Source organism: Maylandia zebra, linkage group LG18 (genome assembly GCF_041146795.1).
Source record: "Maylandia zebra isolate NMK-2024a linkage group LG18, Mzebra_GT3a, whole genome shotgun sequence".
Taxonomy (NCBI): Eukaryota; Metazoa; Chordata; class Actinopteri; order Cichliformes; family Cichlidae; genus Maylandia; species Maylandia zebra.
In genome coordinates, this window is record NC_135184.1 from 9,497,809 (window position 1) to 9,520,832 (window position 23,024).

Genomic DNA, 23,024 nt, shown 5'->3' on the forward strand with positions numbered 1-23,024 from the left:
TCATTCTGGTAAGGATAAGTAAAGTTCATTTCAGTTCAGAATTGTACTTAAAATTACAAAAACAAAATAAAACCGCTGCGTTCCACTCGAAGATGTGATTTCGCAGCTTTTCGCGGAACTCCTGAACGCACCAGTGTGCAGATGTGCGGATTTGGAGAAGTTTTAAAAACTCCTGAGAATGCCCTGACCGTGAAGGAGTCGTCGGTTTGCTCCGCACTGATTTTGTTTATTACAAATTAGATGTCCACGAGTGTCTGCGGCGTCTTCAAACCTCCGGTAGGTGAAACTGCTCAGTGAGACATCGACGGGACTTTCTGTCTGTGTACAAGCTTCTTGTTTATCATTTACAGTTAAATATACGCACAGTGGAAGCTAACCTGCGTTATTTTTGGTTTCCAGTGTTGACACTGTAGTTGGTCAGGTCCTGTAAGCTTACGGTTTATTATTGACTCAAATACATTTCTTCAGTTTTGAGAAGCACTGTGAGTATAAATTGCATGGTTGTATTTGTAATTGGTAGCGTGAAAACAATTCAGTCAGAATATTTGTGATTAATTCCTTAATCGCAACGCCTGGAGCAACTAAAAACTAAACAGTAAGAGCAAATGTTTGTGAGTCAACCCTCGAAAAGTTAAACTTAAAAGCTGCAATAGGAAATGGGGAGCGGGCGTTCAATGAACCGTTAATTTTTTTTTTTAGTTTGAACCCTTTTAGAGTAGCTTTGCGTGATTCACAGTTTAGCCTTACTTTACTTTAGCCTTGGTGCAGACCCTCGGTTCTAGTGATGGGTCGTTCGCGAACGAAATGGCTCTTAGAGCCGGCTCTTTGACGTGAACGACGAGAGCCGGCTCCTTATCGCGAGCCGTGACGGCTCGTGGTTTTTTTTTTTTTTCTCTCAGCCTCTGTCTCGCACTTTTTTCCGCTTCACTCTGCACGCGAGCCTTGTGCTTTACGCTGGGCAGAGGGGGGAGGGGCGGTAGTTACACTCAGTAGCACAGGAACAGAGCCAGAGAGAGAGAAAGAGAGCCAGGGACAACAACGTCACATTAGAAAGGTATAGTAATCATCCACAACTATTTTCGGTTGCAGATGATAAAGGATTCAGAAAGTGCGGATTCATGCGGGCCCATATGACAGAATGTGCATGTTCTTTTTGTTTTCATATTATAATTTATATTTAATTGTGTTTTGCAGTGTTTTGTGTTGTTTTCACTTTAAATTTGTAAAAGGAAACAGCTGAAAATTTAAATAGTTAAAAGTTGAAATGTGAATAGTTGATTTTTGTATTATATGATTTATTTATTACATTTTATGTGGAGTGAATAAATAAAAGTATATTTACAGTGGTCCCTAGAGACAAAGCACATACAAACTTCAAATCACGTACGAACTCTGAAGCATGTACAAACTCCAAAACACGTAAAAACACGTACAAACTCCAAAACACTAAAAACTCCAAAACACGTAAAAACACGTACAAACTCCGAAGCACGTAAAAACTCAAAACACTTACAAAAGACAACAGAAGTGCTCCAGGATGCTGGGCGCAGTGTTTAGCTTTTGTTATCTTGTGGCTACACAATCCAGCAAGTACCCAACGACCGGATTTGGTGTGTGATAGTAACAGGTAGATGAACTTTTTTTTTAATTATTTGAATATATTTGAGTGCCTGTGTATAAATACACAAACAATACACACATGCTTTCAATTGTGTAATTTAAGTGATCTAGTAGCTCTGCTTTGGAAGTTCAGTTCATGCTAGAAATGTGTTTTGGAGTTTGTACGTGTTTTCAGAATCAGAATACTTTATTGATCCCTGGGGGAAATTATTTTTTGTTACAGTGCTCCATTTTAAACCAACATTAAGACAAGACAGACAATACACTAAGAATAGTACAATATATACATATATATACATACATACATAAGTCACTCATAAATAAATAGTCGGAAAAGAAACATGTGTAGTTGTAGCAGTAAACAGTGTGTTAAGTGGATGCGTTGTACAGGGAGATGGCCACAGGCAGGAAAGATTTCCTGTGTCGTTCAGTGGTGCTTTTCGGTAATCTCAGTCTCTCACTGAACGTGCTCCTGTGACTGACCAGCATGTCATGGAGAGGGTGGGAGGTGTTATCCAACATTGTCTTTATCTTGGACAGCATCCGCCTCTCCGACACCACCTTGAGGGTGTCCAGCTCCATCCCCACAACATTGCTGGCCTTACGGATTAGTTTATTAAGTCTGTTGGCATCTGCGACCCTCAGCCTGCTCCCCCAGCATGCAACAGCATAGAGGATTTTGTCTCTAGGGGCCACCGCATATATTTATATATAAACATATATAAATAAAACCACTTTTTTACGTTAGTAATTCCTTTTGTGCATAATTTTATATTATTGTGAATAATAAATTAATTAAAGCAACAAAACAACCTGAAGAGCCGGTTCGGAGCCGAAAGAGCCGGCTCTTTTTAGTGAGCCGAGCCGAAAGAGCCGGCTCTCTAAAAAGAGCCGGAAATCCCATCACTACTCGGTTCATCCTGTATCTGAAACGAGCTCTTTAAGCTCCTCTCCTTTTGAGCTTTCTTTCTTCTGATTGGCTGCCCTTCATGGTCATAAGGTTTGAACAGCAGGTGGGTGGCTTCTGTTCACACAGCCAGAGCTAACACGGCCATATTATTTTTTAAAAAACACTATCTAATATTGAGCACTGAGAACAGTCTTAAGCCTGAGCTTTTGATTCAGAGGATTCTACATATGCTGACCTCATCATTTGAAATAAATATGTTTAATAGAAGCATGCACCACTGTAACAGTATGTACATATGGCTGAAAATATTACTTTTCGTGTTTATTTAAAATTTATATATAGCTGAAATCAAATGCTCCTCCTTGAATCGCTACCTTACTGTGGTGGAGGGGTTTGTGTGTCCCAGGGATCCCAGGGGCTATGTTGTCTGGGGGCTTTTGCCCCCTGGTAGGGTCTCCCATGGCAAACTGGTCCTGGGTGAGGGACCAGACAAAGAGCGATTCAGAAGACCCCCATGAAAAGAATATCGAGGGAACAGTTTACCCTGCCCGGGATAGGGTTACCGGGGCCCCGCCCTGGAGCCAGGCCCGGGGAGGGTGCCCGAGGGCGAGCGTCTGGTGGCCGGGCCTTAGTCCATGGGGCCCGGCCGGGCACAGCCCGAAGAGGAGACATGGGCCCATCCTCCCGCAGGCCCACCACCCGCAGGAGGCGCCATAGGGGTCGGGTGCATTGTGAGCCGGGTGGCGGCCAGGAGCGGAGGCCCTGGCGGACCGACCCCCGGCTGCCAAGACTGGCAATAGGGACATGGAATGTCACCTCTCTGGTGGGGAAGGAGCCTGAGTTGGTGCGTGAGGTTGAGAGGTACCGGCTAGATATAGTTGGGCTCACCTCTACGCATTGTCTGGGCTCTGGAACCAGTCTCCTGGAGAGGGGCTGGACTCTGTCTCAGTCTGGAGTTGCCCCTGGTGAGAGGCGGCGGGCTGGGGTGGGTATTCTTATATCCCCTCGGCTTGCTGCCGGTACGTTGGGGTTTTTCCCGGTGGACGAGAGGGTTTGTTCCCTGCGCCTTAGGGTCGGGGAACGGGTCCTGACTGTCATCTGCGCTTATGCGCCGAGTGGCAGTTCGGAGTACCCAGCCTTCTTAGAGTCCCTGGGGGGGGTGCTGGAAGGTGCTCCACCTGGAGACTCTGTTGTCCTGCTGGGAGACTTCAATGCTCACGTGGGTAACGACAGCGAGACCTGGAGGGGCGTGATTGGGAGGAACGGCCTCCCTGATCTGAACCCGAGCGGTGCTTTGTTATTGGACTTCTGTGCTAATCACAGTTTGGCCATAACGAACACCCTGTTCGAACATAAGAGTGTCCATAAGTGCACGTGGCACCAGGATGCTCTAGGCCGTAGGTCGATGATCGATTTTGTAATCGTATCACCAGACCTGCGACCATATGTTCTGGACACTCGGGTAAAGAGAGGGGCTGAGCTGTCAACTGATCACCACCTGGTGGTGAGTTGGATCAGGTGGCGGGGGAGGACGCTGGACAGACCTGGTGCACCTAAACGCGTAGTGAGGGTGTGCTGGGAACGTCTAGCAGAGGCCCCAGTCCGCGAGATCTTCAACGCACACCTCCGGCAGAGCTTCAACAGCATTCCGAGGGAGACTGGGGACATTGAGTCCGAATGGACCATGTTCAGCGTCTCCATTGCCGAAGCTGCTGCATTGAGCTGCGGCCGCAAGGTGGTTGGTGCCTGCCGTGGTGGTAATCCCCGAACCAAATGGTGGACACCAGAGGTGAAGGGAGCCACCAGGCTGAAGAAGGAGGCCTATCGGGCTTGGTTAGCCTGTGGGACTCCGGAGGCAGCCGACAGGTATCGACAGGCCAAGCGGAATGCGGCTCGGGCAGTGGCTGAAGCAAAAACTCGGGTGTGGGAGGAGTTCGGAGAGGCCATGGAAAAAGACTTTCGGACTGCCTCGAAGAGATTCTGGCAAACCGTCAGGCGTCTCAGGAGGGGAAAGCGGTGCTCTACCTGCACTGTGTATAGTGCTGGCGGAGCGCTGTTGACGTCGACTGAGAAAATTGTCGGGCGGTGGAAGGAATACTTCGAGGACCTCCTTAATCCCACTGACACGTCTTCCGGGGAGGAAGCAGAGTCTGGGGATGAGGGGTGTGACCCACCGATTTCCGGGGGCGAGGTCACTGAGGCAGTTAAACAACTCCTTGGTGGCAGAGCCCCTGGTGTCGATGAGGTCCGCCCCGAGTTCCTGAAGGCTCTGGACGTTGTAGGGCTGTCTTGGTTGACACGTCTCTGCAATGTTGCGTGGAGATCAGGGGCAGTACCTGTGGACTGGCAGACCGGGGTGGTGGTCCCCATCTTCAAGAAGGGGGACCGGAGGGTGTGTTCCAACTACAGGGGGATCACACTCCTCAGCCTCCCCGGGAAAGTCTATGCCAGGGTGCTGGAGAGGAGGGTTCGTCCGCTAGTCGAACCTCGGATACAGGAGGAACAATGCGGTTTTCGTCCTGGTCGCGGAACACTGGACCAGCTCTTTGTCCTCTCGAGGATACTTGAGGGTGCATGGGAGTTTGCCCAACCAGTCTACATGTGTTTTGTGGACCTGGAGAAGGCATTCGACCGTGTCCCTCGGGGTGTCCTGTGGGAGGTGTTGCGCGAGTATGGGGTGTCTGGCCCATTGCTACGGGCCATTCAATCCCTATACAACCGTTGCAAGAGCTTGGTTCGCATTGCCGGCAATAAGTCGGACTCGTTCCCGGTGGGTGATGGGCTCCGCCAAGGCTGCCCTTTGTCTCCGGTTCTGTTCATAATTTTTATGGACAGGATTTCTAGGCGCAGCCAAGTGGCGGAGGGCTTTCGCTTTGGTGGCCTCAGAATCTCATCTCTGATTTTTGCGGATGATGTGGTTCTGTTGGCTTCATCGGGTGAGGGCCTCCAGCTCGCACTGGAGCGGTTCGCAGCCGAGTGTAACGCAGCGGGAATGAGGATCAGCACCTCCAAATCTGAGGCCATGGTTCTCAGCCGGAAAAGGGTGGAGTGCCCACTCCGGGTCGGGGATGAGTTCCTGCCCCAAGTGGAGGAGTTCAAGTATCTCGGGGTCTTGTTCGCGAGTGATGGGAGAAGGGAGCTGGAGATCGACAGACGGATTGGGGCTGCGGCTGCAGTAATGCGGACGCTGCACCGGTCAGTCGTGGTGAAGAGGGAGCTGAGTGTAAAAGCGAAGCTCTCAATTTACCGGTCGATCTACGTCCCTACCCTCACCTATGGCCACGAGCTGTGGGTAGTGACCGAAAGAACGAGATCGCGGATACAAGCGGCGGAAATGAGCTTCCTCCGAAGGGTGGCTGGCCTCTCCCTTAGAGATAGGGTGAGAAGTTCGGCCATCCGGGAGGGGCTTAGAGTAGAGCAGCTGCTGCTCCACATCGAAAGGAGCCAGCTGAGGTGGTTCGGGCATCTGGCAAGGATGCCCCCTGGGCGCCTCCTGGGCGAGGTGTTCCAGGCATGTCCCACCGGGAGGAGGCCCCGGGGCAGACCCAGGACACGCTGGAGAGATTATATCTCTCGGCTGGCCTGGGAACGCCTTGGTATTCCCCCGGACAAGCTGGAGGAGGTGGCTGGGGAGAGGGAGGTCTGGACCTCTTTGCTTAGGCTGCTACCCCCGCGACCCGACCTCGGATAAGCGGATGAAGATGGATGGATGGATGGATGAAATCAAATGCTCTGGAAGAGAGTCAGAGATTAATAACAGATATGATTCAATGCAGAGAGGTCTATTAACACATAGTGAGTGAGAAGGTGACTGGAAAGGAAAAACTCAATGCATCATGGGAATCCCCCGGCAGCCTACATCTATTGCAGCATAACTAAGGGAGGATTCAGGATCACCTGGTCCAGCCCTAACTATATGCTTTAGCAAAAAGGAAAGTTTTAAGCCTAATCTTGAATGTAGAGATAGTGTCTGTCTCCCAAATCCAAGCTGGAAGCTGGTTCCACAGAAGAGGGGCCTGAAAACTGAAGGCTCTCCCTCCCATTCAACTTTTAAATACTCTAGGAACAACAAGGAAGGCACCAGTGTGAGAGCGAAGTGTTCTGATAGGGTGATATGGTACTACAAGGTCATTAAGATAAGATGGGGCCTGATTATTTAAGACCTTGTATGTGAGGAGCAGGATTTTGAATTCAATTCTGGATTTAACAGGAAGCCAATGAAGGGAAGCCAAAACAGGAGAAATATGCTCTCTCTTTCTAGTCCCTGTCAGGACTCTTGCTGCAGCATTTTGGATTAGCTGAAGGCTTTTCAGGGAGTTTTTAGGACATCCTGATAATAATGAATTACAGTAGTTCAGCCTGGAAGTAATAAATGCATGAACTAGTGAATGCAATAAACTGTGGACAAGTCGATATTTGCTGTGCTGAATGGTGGAAGGTGGTCTCTTACTGCTGCTGCTGCTCCCGTTGGCATACAAATGGTGATGCTGCCATCACAAAGAAGTTAAACCCTTTATCTCTCTCTGCAGGCAGGATGGAGGTGTGTATGATGAAACCAGAAGTCAAGAAGAAACCAAAGTCGGTGAGAACATTTACAGTTAACACAGAACAAACACAAGCAATGCACAACCCCAACACATCACCCATACGGTGCTGTAAATGTATATACAGCCTGCAGTGCAGATGTTTTAAGTGTTGAAGTAAATTGAGAGTACTTGCACAAATTAGTCAGTGTACAAGCTGCATTTTACACTGAACAAGTTTTTCTGTAGAATCTTTCAAGCACTTTGCAGGAACGATGCTGGAGGAGTTATTTTGTCTGTGTTTTCAGGTCATCTTAGTGTTTACTGTGTCTTCTAATCCTGGACTGACTTCATCACAAAAAGCTGCACAATATCTTGTTCTTGTTATGGCTGCAAATTGTTATTTATGTATGCTGTATGTCTGAGCTGCTGCAGAGAATATTAGAGACTAATCGCACATCTTGTTAATATTTGCCTAATAGATTACAAGCTAAACCTTTAAACGCCCAAAGCCCAAACAGTACTTAGCATAGCTAACAGCTTCTCTTTTTTTCTCTCTCTTCTCCATTTATAGCCCAAACCTCCTCCGAAGCCCACAGAGGTAGAGTGATAAACACATAAATAAATAATTAAGCTGGTGTTTAAAATAATCACATGCTGTAAATATATTATAAACATATTTTCAGATAAAAAGAAATGAACCACAGAGACCTGAGAAACCCCCTCCTGCTGTTCCTCAGAGACCGACAGATTCTGTAAGTCCTACGTGTGCACAGAAAATAAAAGATTTCAAATGTATTGACATCAAATGGTTAATGATAATAATACATGCTGACTTATTTGATTTTTCATTGAAATGATGAAGCTAACAGGAGCTGAACTGTTCAAAAACGGCTTCTTCCCGTATGGACGTTAGGTGTGAGATTGTTTTTGAATGGGATGACCTCTGAGTACAAAAGAAATATCTGCTTTATAATTTTGGTCATTTATTAAAAGCCAATAAAGCTTCTTCTGTAATACAGGTGACAAATTTTTCTTTTATTACAGAAGAAGCTTTATTGGCTTTAATCAATTAGACTTTTACTAACTGATCATTTGATCACATCTGATTTGTTTTAGTCATTTTTAAGATCTTAAATTTTATTATATTTTTTCCTTTGTGTTAATTTTTTTTTTGTGTACATTGTTAATTTTTACCTTATATCGTTTTACTTTATGGGCCATTCTTATTTATTTAAACTATTATGTTATTTTTTTGTTTTTTGGGAAATCTTATCTTATTCAGCCTAAACATTTTTCTTAAGCTGTTTTCACACATGCCTGCCAGCCTTGAACACTGACACAAGTGATGTGAGAACGCAGTCAGATCGTTCATCAGCCGGTCTGTAACCTGCCAGCGCTTGAGCAGAGTCTTTGTGATGTCAGCAATTTGTACCAGTGTGAGATTAGAACAAATAAGTGTCAGGTGAATTCACAGGTAGTGAGTGTCTGCCTGTGAAAAGCACGCAGAGCATTTCCAGTAATCAAAGTTACTCCTGCTTTGCCCTGAATGTGAGAAAGATGAACTTTGAATAATGTTCTGACAGGATTCTCTACAGTTTTGTGTGAAAGTGGCTCTTCAGTCTAAAAAACTGTGTGGTTTCTAAAAATCTGTTTTAAATTGTTCTACTGTACTCATTTATTTCAAACCAGATTTGTATTTTCTCCACAGGAACTGAGTCACACACAATACAGACTGAAAAAAGTCACAGCAGCATACAATGGGGTGTGTACACATTGTGTTGCTTCTCCACTACTGCTGTTTACCACTTACATCATTACAGCTTTCCTTCATTTTCCTACTTCAGATATCTCGCTCATTTGTGTGACCTTTAAAAACAAGTTTACAACTTTTTTTTTCTTTATCAGAACGATGGAAATGTGAAGCAACAACAGACAAAAGATAAACCACCTGAGACGCCCGTGGTCCCACCCAGACCCACAGAGAAGGTACAGCACATTTTCTCAGGGTCAATGTAAAACTATTGTTTTACTGTTTTCTGTTTTCATGTTGAAATGAACATGAGTTTGGAGCTTCTCAGGGTTTCATGTTTCTTTCCTGTTCCATATGTCTTTTGTTATTGTTCCATGTGGGGCGTTTTGTGTTTGCAGGAACTGAACGCCCCAACCAGATACAGCCAACGCAGGCCGAGCGCACAGACCAAGGTCACAGAGGTACAAACGCAGCAAAGTACCATCTTCCTCCTCGCTTCTTTTCATAAACTCCCAGATCAAAACCTTCCTCTTTCTTTCCAGAGTGCCAAAGAAACTGAGCAACTTGAAGCTGCTGCGGTTCCCAAAGATGATGCAGACTTCAAACAGGTATTTGAACTGCACCCAATAATGCTCAGCTCAGGCTTAGTTCATGCACAGTACATACAATGTCTTGCTCTTTCTCTACACGTGTGCTTTGTTGTAGGGTAATAACTCAATGCTGACTGGAATATTTCAGTGGAGCCAAAAAGGGAGAGCGCCCACTTTCACTGTTAGCAAAGCACCTCCAGCTGTTCAGTGTAAATGCACAGCAGGGCTTTAGACAAGCTTTAACATTTTGTGTTAGCATATCAGGGTGTGTGTGTGTGTGTGTACTTTTGCACTGTTTCAGGCTAATGTATCTACTTGTTGTTTATACTGTTCTGTAAGCAGTGATGCACAACAAGTTGTTTCAAAATTAGTTAATGATGGATGTGGAAGTGGCGAAATCCTATTTTTCATTATATAAATGAATATTTCTTTTAAATTATGATGCCTGTTCCTCCCTAGAAACAATTTCCCCTCCATTTTAATAATCTTGACTCGCCCCTTGTCCTGTCTTCTTGCCAGTCTGGAAACCCTCAAGCAGAGGAATCAGTGTTAGGACTAATAAGGGATGTTTTGTTCTGCGTTGAATCTGTGGTAGGTACATTGTAATCGAAACTTTCCCGAAACCCTGTGCAGTAGGGCAAACTAATGTTCATCCACCTGCACAGGTGTGAATGCTGTCTTTGGATAGTCTTGTGGGCTACATTGTAAGGTCTACATAGATTCAACGCAGATGTATAAATGAAACATAAAGCGGCGTCCAGACAAAAAGCGCACATTGTCACACATTGCTTTGTCGTTGATGGTCACTTGCTAGAAAATGTGCCAATTGCCTAAGTAACAATCTTGTGTATTTACCACCTTGCCACAAATGAATCACCAGTGTCCTTCACTCTCATTGGTAGTCGCTTCAGTCGCTCACATCAAAGTTGGGAAAATTTTGAAAATATGAGAATTTGAAGCATTAACAAAAAATAAAAACATAGTATCTGTATAAACAAAGTACATCACATCATGAGATTAAAAAGTTAAAGATCTCTGCAGCATTTAAATAAATAAGAATAATAATCCAGCCCATTTTGCCAGGTCTCTCCACATATGAGAGCTGCTGTTTGTGACTCTTTCTGAGCCTTTCTGGTCAGCTGAGTAGTCAGAGTTTAGTTTTAATGTGGATTGGTGTGCTGAGCTTTCTTTTTTTCCTACTCAGGGTTACATGACGAATGGAGAGGAAAAGACTGATGACGTCCCAGTCAAACAGGCTCCCGACAGCAAACCGGTATGTGTCATGCGTGTTACCAAGCGCTCCACTGTCAGTGATCTCAGCTGTTTTTGTGACATGTGACTGTGGTTGGCAGGGCGTTCTGAAAGCAGTAATGAAAGGGTTGCAATTCAAGTCATCGCCAAAGGTACGAAGCCCAGCCTGAGCTTTCTGTTAGTGGTGGCTGCTGCGCGTTACTGTCTCTCAAACACTTTGACTGATGGTCGCGGTGGTGTTAACTGCACTGTGTGGGTTTTCTTCACTTTGCCTTGATGTTGCTTTACTTTCAAAAATGATCGAATATTTAATAAGACGATAACACAAAATATATCTTTGGCTGCACAAATTGAAAACAACTTGTTGGTTTAATTTAGCTCTGGTGTTTATAAACACTTTCCTATTTTAACAATCCACCAAGATGTGCAAGCACGTGAAAGTTGGTGCATGAACAGTGTTGGCAAGGTTACTTTTAAAATGTATTCCACTACAGATTACAGAATACATGCCCCAAAATGTATTTAGTAACGTATTCCGTTACGTAGGTATTCTGAATACTTTGGATTACTTAATATATTATCGTGCTTTTTACAACTACATGAATGTACTATTGCTGTGTGATTTATTACTTTTACTGAAGGTTGCTCGCCATACCAATACTAACTAGATTTTTAAATCTTAATATAAAATGAGTAACAGTAGGGTGGACATTAGGTAAGGCTGCACTTTTAGCAGCGATCTCGTATAGAAAACTATTCCCCGCGTATATAAAACAGGTCTGCGGCTCCGAACCGTAGTAAAGGGACCTCTGGCTAATACGTCGGGTTCCGTGTTGGGCTCGTAGCCGAAAACTAGCTTTACTTTGTTGTCTGGGTCAAGTTTGCTAGCGAGAGACAAAGAGCGGCGTTGAAAGGCTGCTCCAACGGAACCTTCGAGTCTTAATAGCTTACTTACAACTGGGCTCGTCAGGCACTCTTTTTGGCTGCAGTGGTTATTTTTATATTTACATGCTCCCATCTCCCGTTTCTGGTCGGTCACAACTCTTACTGTTCGACTCTCCTTTTTCTCCCTCCTCGCGCTCACAGACACATAATGGGTATGGCAGTCCATTCTCCCTGCAGCACTACACTGCCCATGAGGCTACATTCTTTAGGGCTATGCCTGTAAAACTCTGCCTATTGCCTTCATATTAAATCATTTTTTAAATAATAATTTTAAAAAATATTTCTTCATGTGATTATGCGGGCTGCAAGTCGAGGTGACATGGGCCCTGAGATTGAGACACAGGCATTAGAGCCTCTTAATGCGTGTTTTGTTCGGGTTTCCACCGGCGTGGAATTACCAAAAAGGGCACAGCCTAACATATGAAACAGGAAAATAATCCATTTATTTCAACAAAGTAACTGTATTCTGAATACTACCTTTTTAAACGGTAACTGTAACGGAATACAGTCACTCATATTTTGTATTTTAAATACGTAACAGTTGTACATGTATACTCCCCAACACTGTGCATAAAATCACACTTCCTGTCTTTAACATGTTTTTTGGGGTCTACTTTGTTTACTGCCTACTAAGTTTTCACATGACGTCACTTCATTTGTAACTTTGTTGAGAGCCGCATTTGCCTGTTACAATACTTTGTTTTGGTTAATGACCAACTTGTTTCATATGTAAAGAAATTGTAGATGTTGGCGCCCGTGCTTTAGGGTATAGCCACATTTGTTTTTGTGGGGGGGGTTTTTTGCGTCTTGTTTTTTGTTTATCAATCACATTGTTGACTCTTTTTTCAGGCCAGCAGAAAGCAGAGTCCAGATTCTAGCACAGAAGAAGTGGCCTCAGAAAACCAACAATCTGTAGAGAAAATCAAGCAAGAAAAAACCGCAGAACCCAAACAGGTACAAACTGATAAAAGAATATTAAAAGTAAAGTTCTGCTTTTCCATTTAAAACGCACACATTATATGATTAGTGTGTAGACTTAATGTTGGATAATTTTTTTTGACTCTTTTTTTCTTGTTTGCTCTCAGGTCAGTAAAGCCGTCAGTGATGCTGAAGAAGGAGAAGAAGAGGCGAAAACATCAGAAACGTCCCATGTAAGTTTTGTTGCAGTGGCATTAGCATTGGGGAGAAACTCCACAGGAGGAAAGAGGCAAAGATGCCATCATTTAAACACAAAGCTCTAATTCTGTGTATGTATTTAGATCCTGTTCATAAGCCGTACAGCAGCAGTCTGGAGTAACCTTGAATTAATTTTGCTGCTGTGTTTATGCCAAAAGAAAACAAACAAACATTCCTTTCCAGGGAAAGAGAGGTTTCTTCTCTGGTATCCTTAAAAACAAACAAAAAAAATCACCAAATGAGATGTCAGCACAAGTGAGTGTGCACTATTTCTTAAATAATAAAATGATGTAAAATGTAGAAATAAAAATGTTCTTCTGCTTCCCTGGCCACTGTGTCTGTGGGGATGGTGTTTGCTCTGTGTTCTAGCATCCTGATGATACCAGGTTTGTGCTCCAGTGGATGATGAGAGTCAAACCTTAAATACTGATCCATATGTGTAGGTTTACGGTATACGTCAACTTTTAAATGTCCCCCATTACTGATAGAAATCTCACAGTCTAAGAGGCTAACCTGCCACTTTTCATATCCTCCCTGGTGAATTTGATGTGTTGGTCCACCGAGTCAATGTGATCCGTGAATTGTGGTACATCCTGAGATTTGATTTTCACCCAGACAATCAAATCTCAGGATCAGGAGGGGTATAGGGCTCACACAAATGCACTCTTTATTAAGACGCAAGCTATAAAATTCCAGGATCTGGTAAAGTTTAAAACAGTGCAAATAATATATAAAGCAAGGAAAGGGATGCTCCCAGTCGAAATAAGTAAATGGTTCTTAGAGAGAGAAGGGAGGTATAATTTTAGAGGGAAGTGGAATTTAAAAATACAAAGAGTAAGAACAACTTTTAAAAGGATGTCTATTTCAATAGCGGGAGTTAAATTCTGGAATGAGTTAAAAGAAGAAATGAAGGTCAGTAGTAGAGATGGCACGATACCACTTTTTAATGTCCGATACCGATTCCGATATCATAAATTTGGATATCTGCCGATACGATATGAATCCGATATAGCGTATTTTGTAATCAATAAAACTGTTTTTTTATAAATATATTGCTGCATTTTGTATAAGTTCATACTCAAGTTTTAAAAAACAAGAGATTGAAGCTATTCTGTTATACCTGTATGCAAAAAATGCACTCCATTTTATAGTTCAGCAACACTGATCAATCTAATAAATTTAAACCTACACCATCCTCCCTATTCTGGTATTTTAAAGAGTACTTAGTGGATATATTAAGCAACCTAACTAATAGGGTTGCCAACTCCCAGCAAAAATATTAGGGAACCACCCCCCGCCCTTAATCGATGTAATCAACTTTAATTTAATGCAAGTGTAAAACAAATGCACAGAAATCAATTATTTTTCTTCAATATTTAAATAGATTCAACATCTTGCTTCAACAGAATTGCAGACTGCACAGATGGTACCTTTCCAAAGGAAAAAGTACTATAGCTTACTAGGGTGTATATTAGACTTATTAGTTACTATATACAATAATGGATTTCTATACATTTAATCAGATGACCACTTTTGTTGTAAGATTCAGATAATTATTTATTCAAAGTTTTTAAATGACATAACAAAGAAAAGTATTTCTTTGTGCCCCCCTCTCCCTATTAGTGCCCTACCTGGCCCCTGACAAAGCTTTGCTAGACCCGCCCCTGCACAGTTACCAGCCGTCAGCTACTTAGAAAAGGATCTTGGTGTTATTTGTCTCTCAGAAACAGTTCATAACTTCCCTTCAACTCATTCATGTCACCTAAAAGGTAAACCTGTTTCTCCATCACCTGCTCAGCTCTGACGATTCAGTAAGGACATCTCCTGGATTCATCTTCATGTTTCCCTCTCACCACATATCCAAACAGATATCATGACCAGCAGCTTTTACAGCTGTGGCCCCAGCAAACATCAGCTGATACTAGAAAGTAATGTTAAATACATTCTAACAACAGCTTTTCACGCTTAAACATGCCGCTGGTCTCCTCTTTCTAGCGCAAAGTGGGCGATAAACAAACAAGAAAGACGGGACTTGCGGCAGAAAAGCCGATCAGCTGATGATTGATCAGTTTCATGTTTGAAGTAATAACAGGAGAGGAAGGGGGAGGGAATGAGAGAAGTAGATGCAACTGCGCAGCAAAGACAGAATAACTCCAGCTTTGTGTCTATTTTTTAATTCTAGCTGAAGTATGGGACAAATCGCTTCCTTTTCACCTCAATATGGAACTCCGATGGCCAGTCCAGCTGTGGCTCAATATATCAGTTGTTAAGCTTAACGTGGAAATACTATGCAAACATTCAGGGATGAACTTACACACTTGCTTTACTTCTCTGGGATAGTTTTCGCCGAGATGAAATGCCGCAGTTAGGAAGCACGTACGAGGCTCCAAATGCTCCAACAGACCGCCAAACAGCCGCTCTATCACGTGACACATACTGCTCCGATGCGCCGATCTGGGTTACGCCAAGTAGCGCGTTTTGTGAGGTGATTTTGTGATACTTCGGATCGGATTACATTTTTTATTTCTCTCCGATATCCGATCCAGTAATTTAGGTCCGTATCGGACCGATACCGATACGTAATATCGGATCGGTCCATCTCTAGTCAGTAGTGATATAAACCAGTTTAAAATAAAACTCAAAAAATAAATTTTAAATAAGTAAAAGAATGAAGAAAATGCAATTAACCCAAGACAGCAGTCAAAGTGATGTTTATTTTCCTTTGCAAAATAGTAAATCTAAACATAGTTTTAGTCGAATGTGAGAAAAGTTGAAACCATTGTATACGTTTTTCTTGTTTAAATTTAGATGACGAGGAAATGATTAAGATGTAAACCTGAGGGGGTCGGGCTAAATAAATACATACTTCTGCCTACTCCTTTTCAAACAACTGCATGGAATGATATTATGAAATGTTGGTGAATGTATATGTTTGAAATAAAAATGAACTGAACTGAACAGGTGTCATCCACATACCTAAACTAATGACTTGATGATGTTCCAGGGTAGGATAACAAAGCCCTCTTTTCCATTTTTTCCATGTACAAGTTGGCCACAATGGGTGAAACTGGGGAACCCATGGCACACCCATTTTTCTGTCTGTAGTACTGACCCTTGCATGTGAAATAGGTGGAATGAAGACACAAACACATTTGGTCGGTCCTGAGAGTGGTCCTGTTGCTGAGGTTGGGGTCCTGTAATCTCCTATGAACCACCTCCAACGTTTTAGTGACTGTTTCCCCAGATGAAACAATCAGACCATTGTTTCATCTGGGGAAACAGGCAGTTAGCCGGGACTGAAGAAGTCATTTGGATGAGTGGCGAAATGTTTCTCCCACTGAAAATGCTGAGTCCAGAATCAACTTTTTGGATAATATTAGTGTTATTATCTTTTTTAAAATCTGAAATCATTTTGGTGTTTCAGGAGAATCTGAGTTCTCACAGTGACCTTTCTGCCAGCAGCGACAGCCTGTCTGAAAACAAGGTGAGGCCCTGTAGCTGCTGTAGTGGCAGCAGAGATAATGTTATCTGGAATTACAGTGTACACATACAGCTCAGTGGTATATTTACCTGCAAAATTAGTTGTCTGACTTTGGGTAGAATAACCGAGCATGAGCATGCTGTTCGTGTCTGTTTCAGGAAAAAAACCAATGGTACAGTGGGATGTTAAAGAAGAGGTGGAAACCAACAGAAAGTCTTCAAACTGATCAGGTAGAATCATCAAAAATACACATAAAACATACCAGATTATATGCACATGTATTGCGTAACTAGTCACACAAAAGACATAAGCTCGCATGATTAGGTTACTGCTTCCATCACCTGATAATCAAATTGCACGCTCTTATTTTTTGGGCAGGACAATAAAGCAGACAGTAATTCTGAAGACCTAGAAGAAGAGGAGAAAACATCAGAGATGTCTCATGTAAGTTTTCTTATCTTTAGCAAATGAGGAAATTCTCTTGCACAAGAGGATAGAGGCCGAGGGAGGGAGTTAGACAAGCTGCCATGGAGTTGTTTTTGTTCGGAAGCTCTAATTTTGTACATGCGTTTAGATCATCAATATCAATTCTCTTGTGTTTGTGGAAAGATGGAGATGTGTGGTCATCATCATGTTTTATCTAATCTATCTTAGGAAAAGGGAAGCTACTTGTTTGGTTTCCTTAAAAAGCCAAAAAAACCAGCCGCTGAGACGCCAACGCAGGTGAGCTTGCAACAGAACTGTTCAAAATAACAATTTAAATTGTTAAAATAATGGTTTAACTTTTAGGAGAACTTATTTGCCTTAGAAATACGTGGACAGAAACATTAATTTTAGTTTATCGGTATATTTTTTTTCCCTCTCAAATGACTTTGGTGTTTCAGGAGAATCTGAGTGCCCACAGTGAGCTTTCTGCCAGCAGCGACAGCCTGTCTAAAAACAAGGTGAGGTCCAGCAGCTGCTGTAGTGGCAGCAGAGATAACGTCACGTGGAATTTTAATGTACACACAGAGATCTGTGATAAATGAGCACGAGCATACTGTTCCTGTTTGTCTCAGGGAAAAAAAACTACGACACGCTGGGATGTTAAAGAAGTTGCCGAAACAAGCCAAAGCTGAAAGTGATCAGTTAGAAAATCTGATAAAACATTCCCTGACTCCCATGATGTTTTTCATAACTACTCAAACAAAAAATTTTGTTTCAGGACCAGCAGTCCCTGCATGGTGACTTACCCAACTCCAATGATGATCTGACTGTAGCCCAGTCAAAGGTGAGGATCATTTAATATTATCTTGATGTAATTCCAATTAATTGTTCTGATGTCACCAAGAAAATATAATTTTTTTCCCCAAAACTCCTGGAGAAGGGATGCCCGGCAGGGGTTGTGTAAACCGCTGAAATTATTAAATGACAGGCTCTCAATAACTAGTGTGCATTTGGGGAGGCCACCCAGATACATTTGCGGACTTATTTTTATCTATTTCTAGTCTGTATTAGAAAATAAAAAGTGCGGAACAGTCGTCCATCTCTAATTTTAAAAGTTCAGTCACTACTTACTTTTCCAACCTACCCCCATCTCTTATGTTCCAGACTAGTTTTTACTGTGGCAGTGCAAATATCATTCAGCTTCTTCTCCATAGAGGACCTCATTCCACCATTAAATAGACTCCAGTTCGACCATCTTGGACACGCGGCATGTCCTCATACTGCTCTAGATGTTCGCTGAGAGCTGCAGCACCCATGCAGTCCAAGTTCACCCACGTGACATGAGACTCGCAGGCGAGGCAGCTGAATTACATCATTCTGCTACATCATGAAATACACAACAGTTAAAATGTTTGCAGAGGAGAAACTTAAAAGTGGCTTTTTAAAAATGTATTTCAGAGTCAGTCTTTTGCAGCACTCAAATCCATTCATATGCACATGCAGAAATACTTTTTTTGCACCTTTGGTACATGCACACGCACAAACATCTTAAATCTTACGTCTGTAGGAAAAACATGAACTACTGCAAATATTGGTTTAAGCTGAAGGAAACTCAGGTAGGGTTCATGTGGTGGTCAGTAAAATACTAAAAGGTGTAAAGTGGAGAACATGGGGGGGAAATGGAGTTTATAGTGTATGTGTTAAGATAAGTTAAAAGAGTAAACAGCTCAGTGAAGATAATGGAGGCAAAAGTGTCAACAAAAAAGAGTTTTTAACAAACGTTGGAGGACTTTGTGTTATTATAATATTCATATCTGAAGCCAGAAATCTGAGGGTGATTGAACCAGACACTGCTAACTGACTGATGAAAACGCCAGTTGGTGGTGAAAACCTTTTTCTACTGTGTATAGGAGAAAGGAGGTGGAGCCTAACAGACAGCTACAAGCTACATCTGCCAAGGTTGGCACCAACCTTTAATCAAAGCAGACACACACCCAATAATGCAAACTAGAAGGATTATAAAAGATTTCACACCAGGACTGCTGAGGAGCTCATCCTGTGGTCACACTCAACCATCTCGGACAACAGCAGTCTTTTTTTCTGCTCTGGACAACCGCTGCAAGGTGGAGGGCCACTCTAATCAGACCAGCACCAGCTGTGATCCAAGATGATGGAGCTGGGGTTTGTTAGGATGATAAGAGATTCACAGGCCAGCAGGAGGTTATATTCAGGGGTGCACATAAGTGGTCCGCAGGTGCGCATTCGCTGGCAAAATAAAAGACGCGCATCAGATAAGAAGTTGCAACGCGCGTTTGCGTACATAAGATTTTCTGGAGGAGGACAGACATTTGTTTAGAACTCTTAAAGATGTCGAAGAAGCTCCTTTAAGCAATTACTTTGGTGTTCCTCCACCTCCAAAGAAATGTCAGAAGGAGTCCGAACCGCAAAAGAAGCGCGTATTCTCAGAAAAGTGGTTGCAGGAGGTGAGCTGGCTTCAAACAAATGATGAACGCACAGAGATGTGGTGCAAAATATGCTGTGAAAATCCCACTCTAGCGGACAAAAACAGTGCCTTTTATATGTACGCAAACGCGCCTTACAACTTCTTATCTGGTGCGCGTCTTTTATTTTGACAGTGAATGCGCACCTGCAGACCACTTATGTGCAGCCCTGGTTATATTGGAGTAGAAAATAAAGGTTTTACAGAAGAAAGGTTTATGAATGTTAGTGATTATTTAAAGATGCTCCCCACATTTAGAATATAAACTGGTTGAAAACAATGTAAATTAAAGTGAAGTTTATATTTATTACTAAAGAATATAAATTCAGGTACTAGTGTTGCTCACTGGTTGAGCAGGTGCCTATATGCCTGATGGCTGAAATGCAGTGACCTGGGCTCGAGTCCCCTTCCCCGGCTCTCTCTCACCCTGTCAAAAAAGGCAAAAAAAGCCCCCAAATAAATATTTACAAAAGAGTATAAATGCAGTGCACAGGAATAAAAAATTGGATCGTGAGAGTGTGCTTCAAGGTAAATTAAAGGATTAGAGAGCAGGCAAAGTGAAGGTAATGGTGGGAAGGTGATAAATGAGAACAATCACTATCTAAACGTCAACACTTTGAAAGGGAGGTGTTTTCTTAAGTTGCAGTGCATTTGACCTCTCAGGTCTACTATAGATAGGCCTTACAGTTTAAGAATTGGTGCCCTGCATTACAGATATGCTGTTGGCTAAACGTACCAGAGAAAGCAAAACAGAAATGACAAAGACGTGTTTATTATATTCAGGGACAAGCAGAACTTGACATAGGCAGACTAAAAAAAGCTAAATGTACAGGAAACAATTTTTCTCTTATTTTTCATATTCAGTCATAGTGATACTTTCCTGGTTATACGTATGCATATTTTGGAAGATTTTCTTTTTTGTTTTGTCACTGTGGTGGTATTGCCTAAATACTCTACAACTTCCAGAAGTGCTTTGCTTTGGTCTTTCTGATGAATGCACACATTGGTTAAGCATCACCATGTCAGACACTCCCTTCTGTCTGTCCTCTATTGCTCATCTAATTTACAGTCGTAGGGGGCTGAAGCCTACCCTGGTTGTCACAGGGTGAAAGGAAGGGTGCCATAGACAAATCAAGTCTGTCACCAAGCCAACACACAGAGTTCATGATTTCATGATGAGCTGTTGGCTCAAACAAAAACAAACAAACAAACAAACAAAAAAACCCAACTTCTATGGCAAATCTCTTCATCCGCAACTTTTACTGAAACCGCTAATGAACCAGGTCTTATAATCAAACACCAAGCTACAGAGGAGACGTTGGTTTTTATTGTTCTTTGCTTTTAATTCAGGAGTTGGTGGTAAATACTGAGGCTCAGTTATCTGCCAGCTGTGAGAATGTGAATGACACAACCGTCACAAAGGTACTCGATTTAAAAAACAAAAAAAACCTTCTTCTCCTTTAAAAACAAAACAAAAATCAACTGTAGCTGCGTTAGTCATGTGAACATGAACTGAAACCTGGCCACACACATTAGATCTGATGCAGTGAGTGCAATGAGTCATTTACTGCTTTCAAATATGTGTCATGAAATATTGATACTTATATAATAATCTACATAATTAAAACCTCTGCAGATGTGTCAAAATCTTTATTACAAGTAAAATCTTACAAAGAAAAGACTCTAAAGTACTTACAGTTGAAGTAGTAATTAAGCAGAGAAGGTCCCTTTTTATTTTATTGTGTTTTTTAAATATTAAAGTAAGTCCTAAATACTGTATTTACATATAATTCTTTGGTTTGTTTTACACTTTTTGCAAGAATTCTTTGGACACATCACATCTTATCTTGACAACTGCACATTGAATTGAAATAAAAATCGATTTGACATGTTGACGTCCTCGTGGACATGTCCTCGTCCACTTCTAAGCAGCCAGTTTCTCAAACTCTCCACCTACCTGCTTGTAGTATACGCTTATGTGAAACTTAACTGAAGGAGTAAAATATTCGGGTGAGGACATTTTGCACACAATGTGTGAACGGTGCTTTTTTTATTTTTTATTTTACTAACTTAAGTGTGTTTTTAAGAAAATTAAGCAATAACTTTAGATGTCAAATAACTGTAAGGGAGTAGAAGTATAAGAGGAAATTAAAATACTATGCAAGTACACTTCAGTGAGGGTTAAACTTCCGTACAGTACTAGAATAAATCACTGTGACATTGAGGCTTACTGATATCGAAAGTCGGCGTGTTGTCAAGTTCCTGTTTTATTTTCCCTGAGACAGTTTTTGCTACTGAATGTTTTAATGAATTTTAAAAAGTAACTTAAATGTGTTTGTTTTAGCAGAAAAAAGGAGGCCTGGCTAAAATTTTAAAAAGATCCGGCAGCATTGACAACCTGTTGGATAAGGTCAGTGTCAGCCCTGCGCAGAGCGATTACATGTTCAGATTTTTACGTTCAGTGTTTATGCTAAATCAGTAATATTCCTCTTTCACACACGGCATCCCGTGTAATCTTGAAACTGTGTATAAAAGCAGACCTCATACTGAGTTGCTTCATTCTTGTCTTGTTTTTTTATTTGTTTGTCAGATCGTTTCCTTTGTGGGATTTCATGTCGTCACACTTTAACCACTTCCACATCAACATTTTAACTTTGTCTTGGTGCTTGAGTTACGCTTCGTTTTTGTTTTCTCTCTTCTGGATTCCTCAGTTCAACACACTGTTTTATCTCCAATCAATGTTTGGAGATATTGATCCTAATAAAAAGAAAAAGAAGAAGTCATTGTTAGCCATGTTACTTTTCAGACAGACCTTATGAAACTGATGTAATCTGTACTGTCTGTTAGCAAGATTGTTAATTGTCTGATTTCAGGGGGAAAAACATTTCAGTGAGATGTTCAAGAGAGCTCCAAAACCAGCAGATGAGGTGCAGTGTTGCCCTTTAAATAACTATAATACACTCAAAGATATTCAGTTGTACTTGTGTTGGTCTTTTTTATGCTTTATGTTGTGTTTGTTCAGGAAACAAACGCAGATGAAGAACAGAAATTATCAACCAGCGATGAAAACCTGTCAGAAGCAAACACAGCAACGGTACAGATGTGGACCAGAACATTTGGACAGTCACAGTCATGACCTGTTTCACCCTCATTTATGTCTTTGATTATTTACTGTTCATATATTTCAGGAAAAAACAGGAGGATTGGCAGGATTCTTCAAAAAGTCTCCCAAACCAGCTCCACGCTCTGTCGCTACTCAGGTGCCAAATACATTTGGATTTTTCATGTATTTTTATGCTTTTCAGAGTTAGATTTAGTACATTATCAGAAAATGACTCTTTAAGGCCAAAACTGTACTTCTTCCTTCGCATTTGTCATTACTTCTTACTTCAAAACAAGAATCAAAATGTCATTTATATTTATTTCACTTCTGAAAATATTCCACAGCAGCTCAAACAAGGATGCAAATAATGAAAAATTTAAACAAACACACAAACAAAAGCAGATGTCACACAGCTAATAAAATCTTATTGTCATGTCATCACGCTCAACCAGACCAAAGTTTTGAAAGCACCATCAATCAAAAGACTGTTTTCATCATTTAATACAATAATTTGGACTTTTTTCCTGAATTCACTGCATTTCTTTTCCAGGATCCCCTCTCGAGGCAGCTGTCAGCCAGCTGTGACAGCCTCACAGATGCAGGAAAGGTGAGATTACTACTGAAACTACTGTCAGGATAATCAGGTCGGGAAGTTATCCTTTCTCAGTGTTGTGGAGTTCTACTTGTGGAAATGCAGTGTCTGGTTTAGGCTATTTGTGCTGCTGCATGTAAGACGCAGCACACAG

General features: G+C 42.0%; 1 protein-coding gene across 1 annotated transcript in view; it reads left to right on the forward strand.

The window, feature by feature from the left end:
• Positions 1–201: 201 nt before the first annotated feature.
• The window catches only part of LOC101464714 (uncharacterized), a 31,478-nt gene continuing 8,655 nt past the window's right edge, over positions 202–23,024 (forward strand). Inside the window, exons 1-23 of the mRNA XM_004555369.4 lie at positions 202–276; positions 7,060–7,112; positions 7,628–7,654; positions 7,740–7,808; positions 8,765–8,818; positions 8,962–9,042; positions 9,205–9,267; positions 9,349–9,414; positions 10,601–10,669; positions 10,749–10,799; positions 12,442–12,546; positions 12,678–12,743; positions 16,193–16,252; positions 16,408–16,479; positions 16,628–16,693; positions 16,904–16,972; positions 17,134–17,193; positions 17,454–17,519; positions 21,520–21,585; positions 22,049–22,102; positions 22,198–22,269; positions 22,364–22,435; positions 22,829–22,885. Coding sequence (XP_004555426.4) covers positions 7,065–7,112; positions 7,628–7,654; positions 7,740–7,808; positions 8,765–8,818; positions 8,962–9,042; positions 9,205–9,267; positions 9,349–9,414; positions 10,601–10,669; positions 10,749–10,799; positions 12,442–12,546; positions 12,678–12,743; positions 16,193–16,252; positions 16,408–16,479; positions 16,628–16,693; positions 16,904–16,972; positions 17,134–17,193; positions 17,454–17,519; positions 21,520–21,585; positions 22,049–22,102; positions 22,198–22,269; positions 22,364–22,435; positions 22,829–22,885 — 1,413 coding nt within the window. The 5' untranslated portion in view covers positions 202–276; positions 7,060–7,064. The remainder of the gene's footprint in view (positions 277–7,059; positions 7,113–7,627; positions 7,655–7,739; positions 7,809–8,764; positions 8,819–8,961; positions 9,043–9,204; positions 9,268–9,348; positions 9,415–10,600; positions 10,670–10,748; positions 10,800–12,441; positions 12,547–12,677; positions 12,744–16,192; positions 16,253–16,407; positions 16,480–16,627; positions 16,694–16,903; positions 16,973–17,133; positions 17,194–17,453; positions 17,520–21,519; positions 21,586–22,048; positions 22,103–22,197; positions 22,270–22,363; positions 22,436–22,828; positions 22,886–23,024) is intronic.